Source organism: Hydra vulgaris, chromosome 09, assembly GCF_038396675.1.
Source record: "Hydra vulgaris chromosome 09, alternate assembly HydraT2T_AEP".
Classification (NCBI taxonomy): Eukaryota; Metazoa; Cnidaria; class Hydrozoa; order Anthoathecata; family Hydridae; genus Hydra; species Hydra vulgaris.
Genome location: NC_088928.1, coordinates 9253076 through 9270579, shown reverse-complemented (window position 1 = coordinate 9270579; position 17504 = coordinate 9253076). Strand labels below are relative to the sequence as shown.

At 25.4% G+C, this 17504-nt stretch overlaps 1 protein-coding gene across 1 annotated transcript in view; it reads right to left on the bottom strand.

Moving 5' to 3' along the window:
• Positions 1-17504, bottom strand: part of LOC100204990 (endoribonuclease Dicer) — a 54284-nt gene that overhangs the window by 12112 nt on the left and 24668 nt on the right. Inside the window, exons 6-9 of the mRNA XM_065804665.1 lie at positions 15808-15989; positions 15585-15717; positions 2319-2504; positions 869-1045 (exon numbers count right to left, since the gene is read on the bottom strand). Of these exons, the coding sequence (XP_065660737.1) occupies positions 869-1045; positions 2319-2504; positions 15585-15717; positions 15808-15989 (678 nt within the window). The remainder of the gene's footprint in view (positions 1-868; positions 1046-2318; positions 2505-15584; positions 15718-15807; positions 15990-17504) is intronic.

The window sequence follows — 17504 nt, the reverse complement described above, 5'->3', positions numbered from 1 at the left end:
GTTCAATCCCTACCATATCCCTGGTAGTACCACGCTTAACTCTTTTTGTCTACAGGCTTGATTGTGGTTTATCCAGGAAATAATTTTTCTTCAAAATAAAACATTTCTTTAATGTTAGAGTCAATTTTGAATACCTTTTTTTTTTAATTTTTTTATTTATATATATCCCAATTTTGAATCAAAAAAAGTTCTTAAGAAATTTGCTGAAAAAGCTATTGAAATTTAGAGAGCAGTTTTAACCACCTTTTAACATACAAAAAAAAAAAACTTCTACTTAATTTCTTTTTTTTAAAAGACTGATAAATGATTAAAGCTAATTTCATAAAAACAATTAGAATGTTATCTTAAGATAAATGATTAAAGCTCATTTCATAAAAACAATTAGAATGTTATCTTAAGATAAATGATTAAAGCTAATTTCATAAAAACAATTAGAATGTTATCTTAAGATAAATGACTAAAGCTAATTTTCATAAAAACAATTAGAATGTTATCTTAAGATAAATGATTAAAGCTAATTTCATAAAAACAATTAAAATGTTCTCTTAAGATGTTTTATATAGCAATAATTTATGAATTATAGAATAATTTATGGGTGTATGAACTCTTTTGAAATTTATATAAATATTAAAAATAGGGAAATAACTAACTTTTTTAAGATTTAAGATTTGATTTTCAAATACATACTTGTATCAATGTGACTTGATTTGATACTCGATATTATAATTTTTGATTCACAGGAGCTTAACATACTATAATATATAATAATTAAATTTATTAGAAACTTATTTCAATTAGTTAGAAATTTATTGGAAAAAATAAAAACCATATATTTTGTTACAAAGTATAAACTTAAGTTGTTACTTACTTTTGAAATATTTTTAGGCATAAACAAGCCAAAACCAGAGCGCACTCTTTGATGCCAAAATTTTTGTAGAGGAATAGTATCTTCTCTTTTACTTGGTTCAGATAAAGATATACAAACAGCATACAAATCAAAATCATCAAAACAAAATATTTTATTAGACAGCATTTCTTTTGGATTCTGAAATATTTATAGATGATTATTTAGACTCTTTTTAAATCTATTTTTTTTTTAAACTATGTATATATATATAGTTTAAAAATATAAACGATTATATATATACATACATATATATATATATATATATATATATATATATATATATATATATATATATATATATATATATAAGGCTTAAAAATATATATGATTATATATATATATATATATATATATATATATATTTATATATATATATATATTTATATATATATATATATATTTATATATATATATATATATATTTATATATATATATATATATTTATATATACACACATATACAGCCCTTGGAAATAAGTTGGCATTCGGCAATGCCGATCTAACTGCTGACCTTGCCAACCTAAGTGTTCAAAAAACTCTATTTTTGATCTAACTGCTTGACCTTGCAAACCTGATGCTGAACAGTTTGAAGTTAATAATTTATTGCCGGCCTCATATTTTCCCAATTCTGAGGATTGTGTGAGTGTATATATATATATATATATATATATATATATATATATATATATATATATATATATATATATATATATGCATAAGTGTATATATATGTATAAAGAAAATGTCTTTATATTATCATGTATAATATTGTATACTTAAAAGAGTGCTCAATAGACAAACTAGAGCTATATATATATATATATATATATATATATATATATATATATATATATATATATAATATATATATATATATATATATATATATATATATATATATATATATATACATATATATATATATATTTATATATATATGCATAAATATATACATATATATATAAATATATATATATATATATAAATTAAAAAAAACATATATGTACATGTATATATATATATATATATATATATATATATATATATATATATATATATATATACATATATATATACCTATACATACATATATATATATATATATATATATATATATATATATATATATATATATGTACATGTATATATATATATATATACACATATATATGAACATATATATATATATATATATATATATATATATATATATATATATATATATGTATATATATACATATATATATATATTAAATATATATATATATGTGCATGTATATATATATATATATATATATATATATATATATATATATATATATATATATATATATATATATATATATATATGTATATATATATATATATGTATAAAATCTAACTGAAGTATATACCGTATACAAATTCTAACCTTTCTAGAAAAAAGCTGATTTATACTTTTTTGCTCAATTATTGAATCAGAATCTGAAGCACTGTCATCACTATGTTGCATAGGAAGTAAATGTTCAGTGTTTAGTTCACCAAATTTATGAAGCGCTTGACAGATTATCATACATACAGATTTTTTGGCCAAGTCTTTGGTAGACTTCTGTTCACCCTTAATATTTAAAAAAAAAGTGAATATATATATATATATATATATATATATATATATATATATATATATATATATATATATATATATATATATGTACATATATATATATATATATAACATATATATATATATATATATAAATGTAATATAATATAATATATATATAAATGTAATATAATATGATATATATATATATATTATATGTATATATATTTTAATATATATATATATATATATATATATATATATATATATATATATATATATATATATATATATATATATAAATTAGTAAAAAACACTTATCTAACTTTTTCTTCTACTTGAAGTTTCACCATTGCTGGATCATCAGGAAGAGCTTTTTTTACCATTGCTGGATCATCAGGAAGAACTCTTCCTGATGATCCAGCAATGGTAAAACTTCAAGTAGAAGAAAAAGTCAGATAAGTGTTTTTTACTAATTTATTATTGCTCTGTTCTTTAAGAACATTGAGCACTCTATTTGTAAAATACACTAACATAATTTACATTATGTTATTTAAGGTACACTTTATATAAAAACCATTCAATTTAATTGAGGAAATTAATTAAACTTTATTGTTTTTTGAAAAAACAAAATGCAAGGAGTACTGCAACATGGAAATATAGGTAAGCATGCAAAAAGTGCTGCTAAATCAACTCAGATTTTTTCATCTTCTAAATTTCTTCTTAAAAAGAAATGTAAAGTTTACATTTTATTATAAAAATTAAAGACACCCTTTTAAGAGTATTTAAATCTATAAATATCTATCTTTCATCAATCTCTCTCTCTCTCTCTCTCTCTCTCTCTCTCTCTCTCTCTCTCTCTCTCTCTCTCTCTCTCTCTCTCTATATATATATATATATATATATATATATAAATATATATTTATATAAATATATATTCATATATATATACGGTAAATTAATTTAATAATGTGACCCTTTTAATTTATATACACACACATATAATGGATATACATATATACTTATATATGTGTGTGTATATACATATATATATATATATATATATATATATATATATATATATATATATATATATATATATATATATATATATATATATACATATATATATATATATATATATATATATATATATATATATATATATATATATATATATATATATATATATAGATAGATATGTATGTATATATATATATATATATATATATATATATATATATATATATATATATATATATATATATATATATATATAAATAGGGTTAAGAAGTCTAATAACGTGACACTTTTTGTATTTTATATATAACAACCCTCAGAATTAGGAAAAATGTGGCCAACAATAATTTGCCGACCTCAATCTTTTAAAGGTTGGCATGAGGTTGGCAAAAAAAAAATGATACAAAGGTCTTACCATGAAACATAGAAAAAAATCTTTCTATCAATCTATATATATATATATATATATATATATATATATATATATATATATATATATATATATATATATATATATATATATATATATATATATATATATATATATATATATATATATATATATATATAATTATATATATATTAAATAAAAACACTTATCTAACTTTTATCTTCGACTTGAAGTTTCACCATTGCTGGATCATCAGGAAGAGTTACTAAATCTCAAAAAAATTCAATTTATAGAAAAAAATATTTTACAGGAAGTTATAAATTATTATAAAAAATTTTTCATTACGATATTTTTTTGTTAACGGGAAGTTACAGAAAGTAATTATGAAATAATTTTCTTTGGAATGGGGATAGTTTAATTTGGTCATTTGCTTTTATAATTTTTTAAGAGGTATTTATTTTCGTGTCTACATTTAGAAATTAATTCAGATTTTTTATTTAATAAATTTTCTTGATTTAAATGAGTAATTATTTCAAATTTTTCTTGCAAACATAGCATACATTTTTTGGAAATGTTATTATAGGCAGGGGCAGATTTTAGAATAGACCATTGTAAATTAAAATTTTTATTTTTTTCTTTTAAACCCCTAATATATTTTGACAGCATAGTCTCTTTTGAATATTTTTTGTGTTTAAACGATTGTTTGTGGTTGGCATAACGTTTTTTCCATTCCCCCTTGGTTAAGCCAATATATTGTTTATCAGGGTTGTTTTGTGAGGAAACAATGCACTTGTAAATTACATTTTTCGAAAGGCTTTTTCCATTTAGAGGGCAATCTATTTTTTGTTTACAATTACAATAATCAGTGTTTTTTTCTTTTATATGTTCATTTTTAAATATAAATTTATAAATATCAAATATCATTTATAAATATCAAAAATATAGTAATTAAAAATTTTTTATAATGATTTATAACTTCGTGTAAAATATTTTTTTCTATAAATTGAATTTTTTTGAGATTTAGTAACTCTACCTGATGATCCAGCAATGGTGAAACTTCAAGTCGAAGATAAAAGTTAGATAAGTGTTTTTTACTAATTAATTATTGCTCTGTTCTTTAAGAACATTGAGCACTCTATTTGTAAAATACACTAACATAATTTACATATATATATATATATATATAAGATCGGCAATTTTTTGATCTCAAACACTTTTATGTCAGCATTGCGGAATGCCGACCCTAATTCCGAGGGCTGATATATATATATATATATATATATATATACATATATATATATATATACATATATATATATATATATATATATATATATATATATATATATATATATATATACATATATATATATATATATATATATATATATATATATATATATATATATATATATATATGTATATATGTGTCTAGGGTAAAGTAGTATAATAATGCAACATTTATATTTTATAAATATTTATAAATATAAAAGTCGATGTAGCAGCACTCCGCTGCGAGTTAAGCAAAGATCCATCTAAAGATCCAGGTTCCAAAGTACTAGACTTGTGAAAATCAGCATTTTTGACATTTGTGCAATTTAAAACTTTACTGGTAGAAAAAGCTACTTGCAGGATAACATTAAGTTCAAACCTAATATTATTCTGCAAGTAGCAACCCTAATATTATTCTGTAAGAGTAGATATCTGTAGATCTGAATCCTGATATGGCATTTACTTGTATAGTGGTACACAGCAATGCTTCAGTAAATACTAGCAGGAACTGTAGTTTCCAAAGTGAATTTCCAAGAAAGTTTCTTTGGAATTGGCATTCAAATAAGTTTTCAATGGTTTGATAACACTTTTATGCAGTAAATGAACTTAATAACCGCAATGCACAATTCAATATGGATGTTTAACTTTTTGGCTTTCTTAATTACAGCAATATCCAAATGACTGCGATGCCCATGAAAAACAACTAAAGTTTTTCCTTGTAATCAGTGCTGGTTAAAATGACGCAAAAAAGTACAAAGTTCTTCCTTTAATGATATATCCTTTTGGAGTCATACAAAAAGTACTTCCAAGAAGAAAACTATCCCCATACTCATGTTTTAAAATTTTACCTTAAAGCAAGTAGCGTGGTTGTTACTTAAATAAATTTTTTTTACAATATTTGTTTTTTTTTGTTTCATTTTTTGAATTTTCACATTAAACAGTAGTTTATGGTAAACTACAGGGTTTGGCATAATTCAAAAAGATTGATCTAAGGCAGTGGTTCTTAACCTTTTTGAAGTCGGGGAACGCTTTTGATCATGATAAAAATTTGGGGAGCACTGAAATCAATGAGTAAAAAAAACAAACAAAAACACATAAATACGACTTTTATTGAAATTAAAAGATTGCACCATTGCAGAGTGTAGCTACAAAAAGAAGGTGAACACTTTTTTGAAAGAGAGCAGTGCTCTATAAAAAAAAGAGTTTTAAATTTTATCGATGAATATAGATTTAGTTGAGAATATTCAAAAAAATAATGCATCAACTTGTTGCTCTCACATTTGGGGCAGTTGTAGCTACAATTTTAGGGCTTTTATGTTGTTTTTTTTTTGTTTTTTTTTAGATTATTCACCTCCCCAAGGCCCGAGGGGGGCAACTACAGTCGAGAAGGCTACTCATTTTTTTGTGTTTTTATTTTTTATTTTTTAGTTGTTATTCATGGTGCAACCCTCTCTCAACTCTTTAACTTCGAAACACGAACCTTGCGAGCAAGGCGGCTGCGCGGAGAAACTAAGTTGAGCGCAATACTTCCAGGGACGTGGTGGGAGTTGAACTCCGAACCTCTCGCTTACAAAGCGAGCGCTCTTACCACTACACCACTACCACATTCCCAGGCTACAATCATTGCAATTTTTTACAAAGCATCCTTATTTGACGTAAGTAGTAATGCGGTAGTGGTGTATTGGTAAAGGGCTCACTTCATAAGCGAGAGGTTCTGAGTTTGATCCCCACTACATCCTTGGTAGTACCGCGCTCAAATTGTTTCTCTGTTCAGCGGCCTTGTTCATCAAAGTTTGTGCTTTGGAGTTATAGAGTTAAGAGAGGGTTATAACCACTATTAAGTAGCCTTCTAATCCGTAGTGGCCTTCTCGGCCTTGAGGAGGTAAATTAAAAAAAAAAAAAAAAGTATAGACATTTATCTTTAGAGTTTGTTTTATGTTTTATTAAAAAAAAAAAAAAAAAAAAAAAAAAAAAAAAAAAAAAAATGTCTGGTTAACCTCAAACGTTAAAAAATGCTGTATCCGCATGTGCACCTGCATTCTTAAATTTATTTGCTGTTTATTTTATTGCATTTAAAACAAAATTATCCTCAAAATTGATGATTTATTTTGTAAAAAAATTCACTTAAAGATTTTACGACAAGCATATTTGTTTGTTTAACACGCACCAATTCTTTTGTTTCTTTAGGTAACAATTTCAATCGAAATAATATAAAGTCATTTTTAAGTTAAATTTTACTTAATAAAATAAAAGTAAATTCACCTATATAACCTTTTTCTTTAGTTAGAGACTAAGTTCTTTTTTTGGCGGTATTTATAGACAAAATGATGCCAAATCCAGTATTCCGCATATCAAAATTCAAATTATGATATATTTTTGGGACACCCTAATATATATATATATATATATATATATATATATATATATATATATATATATATATATATATATATATATATATATATATATATATATATATATATATATATATATATATATATATATATATATGTATATATATATTTTTAAACAAATTTGTTGAGCACTCTTAATTGTATTTTAACATTCCGTGTAAATATGGAAACTAATAATTTCACTTACTCTTTGAAAAATATACCTATACTAGATGAAAAAAGTTATACTATTTCTTTGATTGAAAAAGTTGAGCATTTTATTAAAAGAATTCGTTGGAAAGCCTATTTTTTCTTAAAACCAAATACAAAAACAGATGATACATTTAATAATAATGATAATTATGGATTTAAAACAAAAAATACCCCACCTTTTATACCTGATTTGGAAAATTTTGAAAATGACCTATTACATTTAATTAAAACAATCAAGTTTCGCCCTATAAAAAACGAATTTCAAACAGAATTAAAGTTAGATGTTAAAAAAATTAAATCAAACCCTAATATTTTGGTTTTTGCTGATAAAACAAATAATATTTACCAACTCACAACAGAAAACTATGAAAAAGTTTTACGCGACAATATTACTAGTTCTTATGAAAAAGCCCCTAAAAATTTGGAAAAGGCAATTAATTTAGAAGCGCAAAGTATTGCTAAAAAAATAAACCTTGATAATAGAATCGAATCAACTGCCCCTGCCCAAGCCTTCGTAACACTAAAAGACCATAAACCAAATTTTCAAAACAAACTTCCTTGTAGGTTATTGGTTCCCTCAAAAAGTGAGATGGACATATAAGCAAAATTAAATTGGACAAAATTAATAATATTCTTAGAAATAAATTAAATTTGCAACAGTGGAAAAATACCACTGATGTTATAAATTGGTTCTCCATAATCGAAAATAAAAATGACTGCACATTTATTCAATTTGACATTAATGATTTTTACCCTCAATAACCACAGATATTTTAGATAAGACTATTGAATTTGCAAAAAGCCACTCAGCTATTCCTGATGACACAATCCGTATAATAAAACATTGTCGAAAAACCTTTCTTTATTTTAATAAGGAAACTTGGAAAAAGAGAAACATACATGACTGCTTTGATGTAACAATGGGCAGTTATGACGGAGCAGAAATTTGTGAATTTGTTGGACTATATATTTTAGATTTGTTAGTAAAATAATCAATATAAAAGATTTAGGCCTTTATCGCGACGATGGTTTAATAGTAATGCGTAGAAAATCTGGTCCACAACTCGACAAAATTAGAAAAGATATTATAAAAATTTTTTAAAATATTGGCTTTTAAATCGAAATAAACATAAATTTAAAAATTGTGAATTTTCTTGATGTCACATTTAACCTCTCTGAAAATTCATATAAGCCTTTCAAAAAACCAAACGATGAACTATTATATATTAACATTAACTCTAACCATCCACCCCAAGTTCTAAAACAAATCCCGATTTCAATTAATAACAGACTAAACCAAAACTCCTCAAATAAAAATGTGTTCAATTCCTCTAAACAAATATTTGAAGATGCCCTAAAAAAAAGTGGTTTTGAAAATTTTGAACTAAAATTTGACCCTGAAAAAAAGAATACAAAAAAACGAAATAGAACTAGAAATGTAATTTGGTTCAACCCCCCATATAGCAAAAATGTTTCTACTAACATAGGAAAAGTGTTTTTAAAATTGGTCGATAAGCATTTCCCGCGATCTAATAAATTACATAAAATTTTTAATCGAAATACAATTAAAGTTAGCTACAGTTGCACAAAAAATATGGAAAGAATTATAAAAGGTCACAATAAGGCTTTGTTAAACAAAAAAGAAATCCTAAATGAAAAAACTACAGAAAATTGTAATTGTAAACAAAAAACAATTGTCCAATGAGTGGAAGTTGTTTATCAAAAAATGTGGTATATAAATGTGTTGTTTCCTCTAAGAATGTACCTGATAAACAATATATTGGCATAACAGAGGGTGAATGGAAAAAACGTTTTGCCAATCATAAGCAATCTTTCAAAAATAAAAAGTATTCAAAAGACACCATGCTGTCAAAATATATATGGGAATTAAAATAAAAAAATATTGATGATTTTATACTAAATTGGTCTATCCTGAAAACAGCGCCTGCATATAACAATATTTCCAAAAAATGCATACTATGCCTACAAGAAAAATTTGAAATAATTACACATGCAAATCAAGAATGCTTATTAAACAAAAGATCGGAATTAATTTCTAAATGTAGGCACGAAAATAAGTTTCTCCTAAAAAACTATAAAAATAAATGAGTTCAAATAATATTTACATTAACTACCCTTTTTAAAAAAACATTTTAAAAAAATAGCATAAGTAATCATTTCTAAAGAATTCTTTTTATAATAGTGTCAGCAAACTCCACAAATGTGTGAAAATTTACAGTAGTTAAGACATTTGCAACTTCCTGTAATTTAATTTTTGATATAAATTGAAGTTTTATTAATTTGATCATCCATTTCTGATGAATCTTTGTTGATGAAACACAGTGTTAAATGGAAAAAATTTTTGTTAAGTGATTTTCTACTACTAATATATATATATATATATATATATATATATATATATATATATATATATATATATATATATATATATATATATATATATATATATATATATATATATATATATATATATATATATATATATATATAAACACATATAGTCAAAACTAAATAATTATTAATATATATTTCAATTACATTGTAAGTTAAAATGCAATTAAAATGTAATTGAAAAATATATTAATAATTATTTAGTTTTAACTATATTATTTGCTCTACTAATTATAGAACACGCTGTATTGAGCACTCTTACTGGAAATATTAACACAATTCCTATATATATATATATATATATATATATATATATATATATATATATATATATATATATATATATATATATATATATATATATATATATATATATATATATATATATATACCCACCTACAGGTATTTCAATGCATACATTGATAAAGGATTTGGGCTATCAATATCTACATATGTAAGAGTTTTATTAAAGAAAAATATTTTTTACAAAAGTGAGCAACTGAAGAGTATACTAGTACACATCATATTTCAAACTGTTAGTTTTTCAAAACTAAAACATTAATAAATACATATAAATATCAAGATCTTGCAACACATCCCCCAGAAATTTTTTTTTGTTTATCATTAGAAAACTTTTCTTTATTCCAAAAATGTAAAAAATAATTTTTTTCACCAGAGGCCTGGGGATAAGTCATGTTTTATTTAATTAGGCAAGCACCCAGTAATTTGGTTGTTCAAGATAGGTATCTAAGAGCCATATGGCATACTCAAATTTATAGTATGTTGATACTGGTATCAAATGACTTGAAAAAAGTTTTGGTAATTGGAGCTAATCCAACCCCATCCCGACCCCTAATTTTCACCTACCTTGAACTACATCTCCTAAGATCATAAAATTTTTTAATGATCTTTCCAATCTAGTTTTATATAACACACACAAAAAAAAAAATTTAATTCCTTTTAAGAACCATACCCTAGGGCTGGGCTATTAGGGGTCCAATAGGGTTAGCTACAATTACTTATTTGCCATAAAATTTTTTTCTGGTCTATGTGGTTAGATTATTATTTATATTTTGCATGTCATATATCATCATACCATATATCAACAAATTATGCAAAACAATTTTTTATTTGAGGATAATATTATACTTTTTACAAGCTACCTGCAAATCGAAAGCTACTTTAAAAGTGTTTGTAGTTGTAAGCAATAACTGCGCTTTTTAGTGCTTCAACATCGTTTGGACTGTGCTCTCCAACTTTTCTCATTTGCCAAAACTGATTGAAATCCTGGTTAATGTATTCAAGAGCTTGTTCAGTCCTGTAACCTAAGCTTACAGAATATAAAATGTGTAAAATGAATTCTAGTCTATTTAATAAATTATCGTTGTATTTTGTGTAATATTGTAATAATAAGTATTTAATTACTATTGTTATAATTAATATTGTTATAATCATTTATCAAGCTTAAAATTTATTTATCATACCAAAGACTCCAACTTTCATGTCAATGAACTTGATAAGATGTTGCTTAACTATGTTTACTTTAAAAGAAATCATTGCCCTTAGATTTCTGTAGCTTGTAGAGAACTGCCTTATATCTTTGATGTAAGTAGAGCTTAATGGTTTTCCAAAACAGCCATGGATTATTTTTTCAAAATCTTTAAGTAGCTTAATGTGTTTGGCAGCTGGATCTCCAAGACTGGACTCCTAAAAAAAACAGCTTAAAGCTGTTTATGTTTTTAAGCAACTTATTGCAAGCATTGCTCTTGATAGGATACACTTCAGATGTTTATCGGAGGAAACTCCTTGTTTTCAAAAAAAATTTTCAATCACTTTTAAAATTTTTTCTACAATACCTAACAAAATATGTAGACTGGGAATATTTACATGCTCTATTATTTTTTATTTTTGTTAATATAGGGGGTTGAACTACATTTGTGTACATTTTTGTTTTTGTTTCAATCTTGCACCATCAGATATCCATTGGTAATATAATCTGTACAAAGATTCTAAAAAACAATGATCAGCTTTTTGAAAGTTAGGAGATGAGGTCGTTTTAAACAGACAAGGCTTTAATGTTGCAGTTTGTTTTTAAACCATTTGAAGCAAAACCTTTAGATCTTCTGTGTAATCTAAGCAAGACATGTTCAATTTAGCCAAAATTATCTGCATATTATGGTATTTTTCGTTCAATAAAGGGAAAATGGCCAGTATTATTGTTTGGTGTACAATTGAACCTTCAATATCTTTGAACCCATATCCATCACACTTTCTCAATGTATTTTAGATTTTATTATTTTTTAACTTTGGTTTTAGGGTGATTGTTAGAGTAACTTAAGGAATTCTTGCCTTCCATCTACACCTAATTTGGTATCAACATCATTTGTTTCTTGATGTTTGTGAAAAGCATCATTGCTACAAGCTCTTCAATGTCATTGCAATACACCATAGGAGTATCTTTTTCTACCAACTTTACTTGCATAAAAAATTAAAATGAATGATACAGATTGCATTCTAGTTATCTAAAAAAATTGAAAGTAATAGATTACTTACCTCTTTGCTTTCATTCACTCCTAATAACAATGGGAATTTATCATCATAAAAAATTTTTCCAAACAACTTGTTGTTCTCAGTCAGTTTGATATGAAAAACAGATTCCACACTCTTCCATCCTCCTTCACTTCTCTGAAAGTGTGCAACTTCAATCATATTTGAATTACTTAGAAGTAAAAACAAAGTTATTTAAAAAATTGGGTTTAAACCCAATTTAAATGAGTAAATTATAAAAAAAAAATTTTAAGCATCAAAACCTTACCTGGTTTGTAGTTTATTTGAAGTTTGTTCAATTTATCCAAAGAAAAGAAAGGTTTCTTAACCTCAGTCTGTCCAACAAAAACCACAAGTTGTTTTGAACCAAAATTTTTCAAAACTAAAATGTTCCCTGATTCATTTGTGCTCAAACCTTTGATAGAACTAGAGAGAACATTTCCACATGTTGTAAGGATGTTGGTCTTACAATGGCCGTCAATATCTTTTGTTTTTCTAACTTTGTGATGTGGAGCAAAAGCAATCTTGACAAATAAGTCCTTTCGCAGGTTTATTTGAAACCAGAGTTGAAAAAAAAACGATTTTTTCTTCAAAAAACCAAAAGCCATGGTTTTTTTTAAAAAAATAAAACAACAAAAAAACTATGGTTTTTTTGGTTTAAACTCTTTTTTTAAATAAGCCGTGTTTAATTAACTTTTTTAATAAAAAAAGCATGAGGCATTTCATTTGAGTAATTTATTATTATTGATATAATTCATCCGCATTACTGATATAATTCATCAATCAATACATTATTATTTAATGTTTTGTATACAATATTTTTATAGCTTAGCTGAAATTTAGAGGAGGTGAATTGAAGAGGTGATTTGAATAAAAAATTTTTTAAATTTAACTCACCTCCCTAAGGTCTTAAAGGCCACTTCAGTTGAGGAGGCTATAAGCACGAACATTGACAAACAGGGCTGCTGTGCAAAGAAACAAGTTTAACACAGTAATACCAGGGTTTTCCTGAAACACATTCAACTATAATAGCCAATATTTTTTTTATTTTTTATTTGCGCACATTTTCACATTTAAAATGAAAAACTCTGTTATTCAGGTCTAAATTTCATAGCGTATGTCTACTAACAATAATTGCCATAATAACATAACTAAATTTTAACTAAAGTATATTATATACAAATATGTATGTTTTATCTTCATGACTTAGTTGCATAACAAAGTAAACGTCAATCCCAGAAAGCTTTTTCCTACATTTTTCCTTTTTATTTAGATTTATATATGTTTTATCATTGTTTAGATTTATATATATATTGTTTCATCATTATTTATAGATATTAAATCCTTGCCTTTCCTGAAGCAGCAAATGCAAACACTTTTTACAAAATCAACATGTTCTTAAGCATGCTTAGACATTTTAAATGAACTCTTCAAATAAAAAATTCTGATATGCACTTATAATATTGGCATGATATAAAATTTATAATATTGGCATGATAAAATTTCAATGTAATGACCAAAAGCACGTCTTCAGATCATAAGCCAACATGTGTAAAGAGTTATTATTTCAATTATAAACAATTTACGATGGCTAGCCATTGTTAATTGTTAGTATTTGAAGCAGTAATTGTAATAACTGAACTTCAATAATTGCGACTAGCTCTTCAACGTCATTTTAATACACTATAGGAGTATCTTTTTCTACTAACTTTACACATATAAAAACTCAAAATGAAAGAGATTGCATTCTAGTTATTTAATTATGTTGGAAGGTCTGAGTTATTAGCTAAATAATCTTTTTAGAATATAGTTTCGATCAGGTTTGATTAATGTTTATTCTTTTTATTTAAATTTATATTTGCTGTTTCATCATAGGTCTTAAATCCTTGCCTTTCCTGCAGCAGCAAAGAAAATCAAAATTTTACCAAAACAAATGTGTTCTTTCGCACTATTAGGCATTTTAAATGAATGCTTTGAATAAAAACTTCTGATATACATTTATAATATTGGCATGATATATCGGCCTCATTAATTAAATCTAAATGTAATGAATAAAAGCATGTTTTCAGTTCATACGACAATGCGTGTAATGAGTTACTATTTTAACTATTAACAAATAGCAATGGTAACCTGTTGAACTTGCTAATATCAAAAACGGTCAAACAGATTGGATAAATGAAGACAGTGACGTAAATATCTGAGGCCTGTGGTAAACTCATTAAATGACCAGTGGCATTGGATGAGACCCCCCCCCCTCCCCTGCAACTTTTAATATTTGAAATAGTAATTGTAATAACTGAATTCTAATAATAGTATTAACTGACACAGCAATAGTTGTAAGTAGTTAATAAAGTTAATGATTCAGCTTGCAGTTTCACTTTTGAAACTCGAAATACATGCTCATGGGAATGATTTTTTAAATGCAATTTTGTGGAGAAGATCTTCTAAACCCTAAGCACCCCTAACCCAACCCCTAGGGTATAGTTCCTAAAAGAAATTTAGAATTTTTTTATTTTTGAGTTATATTAAACTAGATTGAAATTCGTAAACAGATGTCAATTTTCATTAAAAAAAAAGTTTCTCAGTTACAATCATTTAAAGTAATTTTATGGAGTAAATGAAAGAGATTTTTAACTTCTTTTGGTAATATATCTTAAACGAAAGGAAATTTTTTGATATAATTTGAAATCTGTTGAAAAATTTTGACCTAATTTATGATAGAACTTAAAATTTTTTTTAAATATCTTAGAAGACGTCTTCTAATGATAAAAAATTTTTGGGATGTGTTGCAAGGTCTTAGAGCATGTTCCTATGCACCGTGATATTATTTTTTATCTAAAAAAATACCTTATAAATTCTTTGGGGTAATGGGCAATTTAACGGAAGCATACATTCTGCACAAAATTGATTTTCTAAAACATGGTATAGGAATTTAGGATTGGTTTTACAAAATTGATCTGATGGCAACCGCGAACAATATCTAAATATATTTGAAAAGTCAAATGTTGAAAAATCTCTTTTAAAATTATGTATATATATTTATAAATCATTTTGAAATTAAAAACTTAACCTGTATAAAAGAGAAATAGCATTATCTTTCGTTATTCGTGGAGCATCATAACCATCATGCGAAAAATATATGGGAAAATCCTCATCTTCTACATCCATCATCTCAATTTCAATTTCTTCATCTGTTGGTAGAACACGGTTTTGGCATTGTTCAAACAAGATTTCCTCAATTTGTTGCATGACCTTTAAATACAAATCAATATGAACAACAGTAATTGAAACCAATATATATGTAATGGATGCATAACGTAAAAAAAGTAAGATAATGATTGACAGCCAACTTAAAAAATTGCAAATTGTGTGAATTAGGAAAACAAGATGAAAGAAGTGAACTCAAATAACTGATGTTCGAGGAAAAAACTGGATGAATAAGAACTTTTGAAGCACTTAGGAACAGTCATGGTAAAAAGATGAAACTTAATAAAATGGCAAGTAACACAAATAAATTTTAGTAGATGGCACAAGAGAGACTAGCTTTTAAGAGCAGTTCCCATTATAGTATTTATAGAAAAGAAAAAGAGAAGAAACATTACAACAATGTGATAATGGTTAGAGGTGGGCTGCAAAAGCAGGCTTTTTAATTTTGCAATTAATTTGTTATAGAGTTAACCCTAAAAGATAAGGAGTAGCTAACTCATCAAGTACATTATCGTTCATAAATATAGGAAGATCCAGAGTATTGCATAATGATTAACTGAAAAAAATTGAGTTTTCTCTGAGTAACTTTAACTCACCAGCCACTGTAAGCTCCATGCTGTAGCAAAAGTGAGATCCTTTTCAAGCTCAAACGCCCCCTCCAAGCAATCAGAGAGAGTTGGCTTCTTATGAAGACAAGAATAAATAGTAGTATCATCAGCAAAAAATGACACCTTAGATATAAATTAACTAGAAGATCAATAATGTAAATTAAAAAGAGTATAGGGCCAAGGATAGAACCTTGAAGAACCGTTAAAGTTACAGTATATGAAGAAGAGTGCTGTCCATCGAGGACAACATTTATACTATGATTGGTAAGGATAGATTCAATAATCTTAAAGAATTTACCTGACATCATAAGATCAAAGTTTATGGAAAAGACCAGCATACCAAACTTTATTAAAAGCTTTAGAAATTTCAAAATCAATAGCCTTAACCTCTCCACCTCTATCTAATGTCTGATAAAACCTATTGGTTATTACTGTTAGCAAATCAGCTGTAGAACAAAAAGATCGGAATCCATATTGATGATCAGAAAGTAAGTTATTAGATTCAAGATAAAAGGTAAAGTGTTTGTTAATTAAAGACTCAAAAACCTTGCTTATGATAGGAAGAAGACTAATGGGACAGTTGTTAAATGAGTCAGATCACTCTTCAGAGTTTTTGAAAATAGGGATAAAAGATGCTGCTTTCCAGCAAGCTGGAAAATAAGACACTGATAAGCACTTGTTAAATAGTCTTGAAACTATATATAAGTCAGCTCCAAAGAACACGAATTTTATTCTGCAAGACTATGTATAACAAGTATAATAATAACAGGTATGTTGTCCCAACCTAAGCAGGATATCACTTTAGATACAGAAGCTGGAGTGATACAAATGTCAAGCAATGGATTAACCTGTTTGTTGGCTATATCAGGTAGAACGCAACTAGTGAAATCAAGAGATGATATTGATAAAAAGTTTTTAGCAAACAATTCAGCTTTGTCTTTAGGTGAGGTGA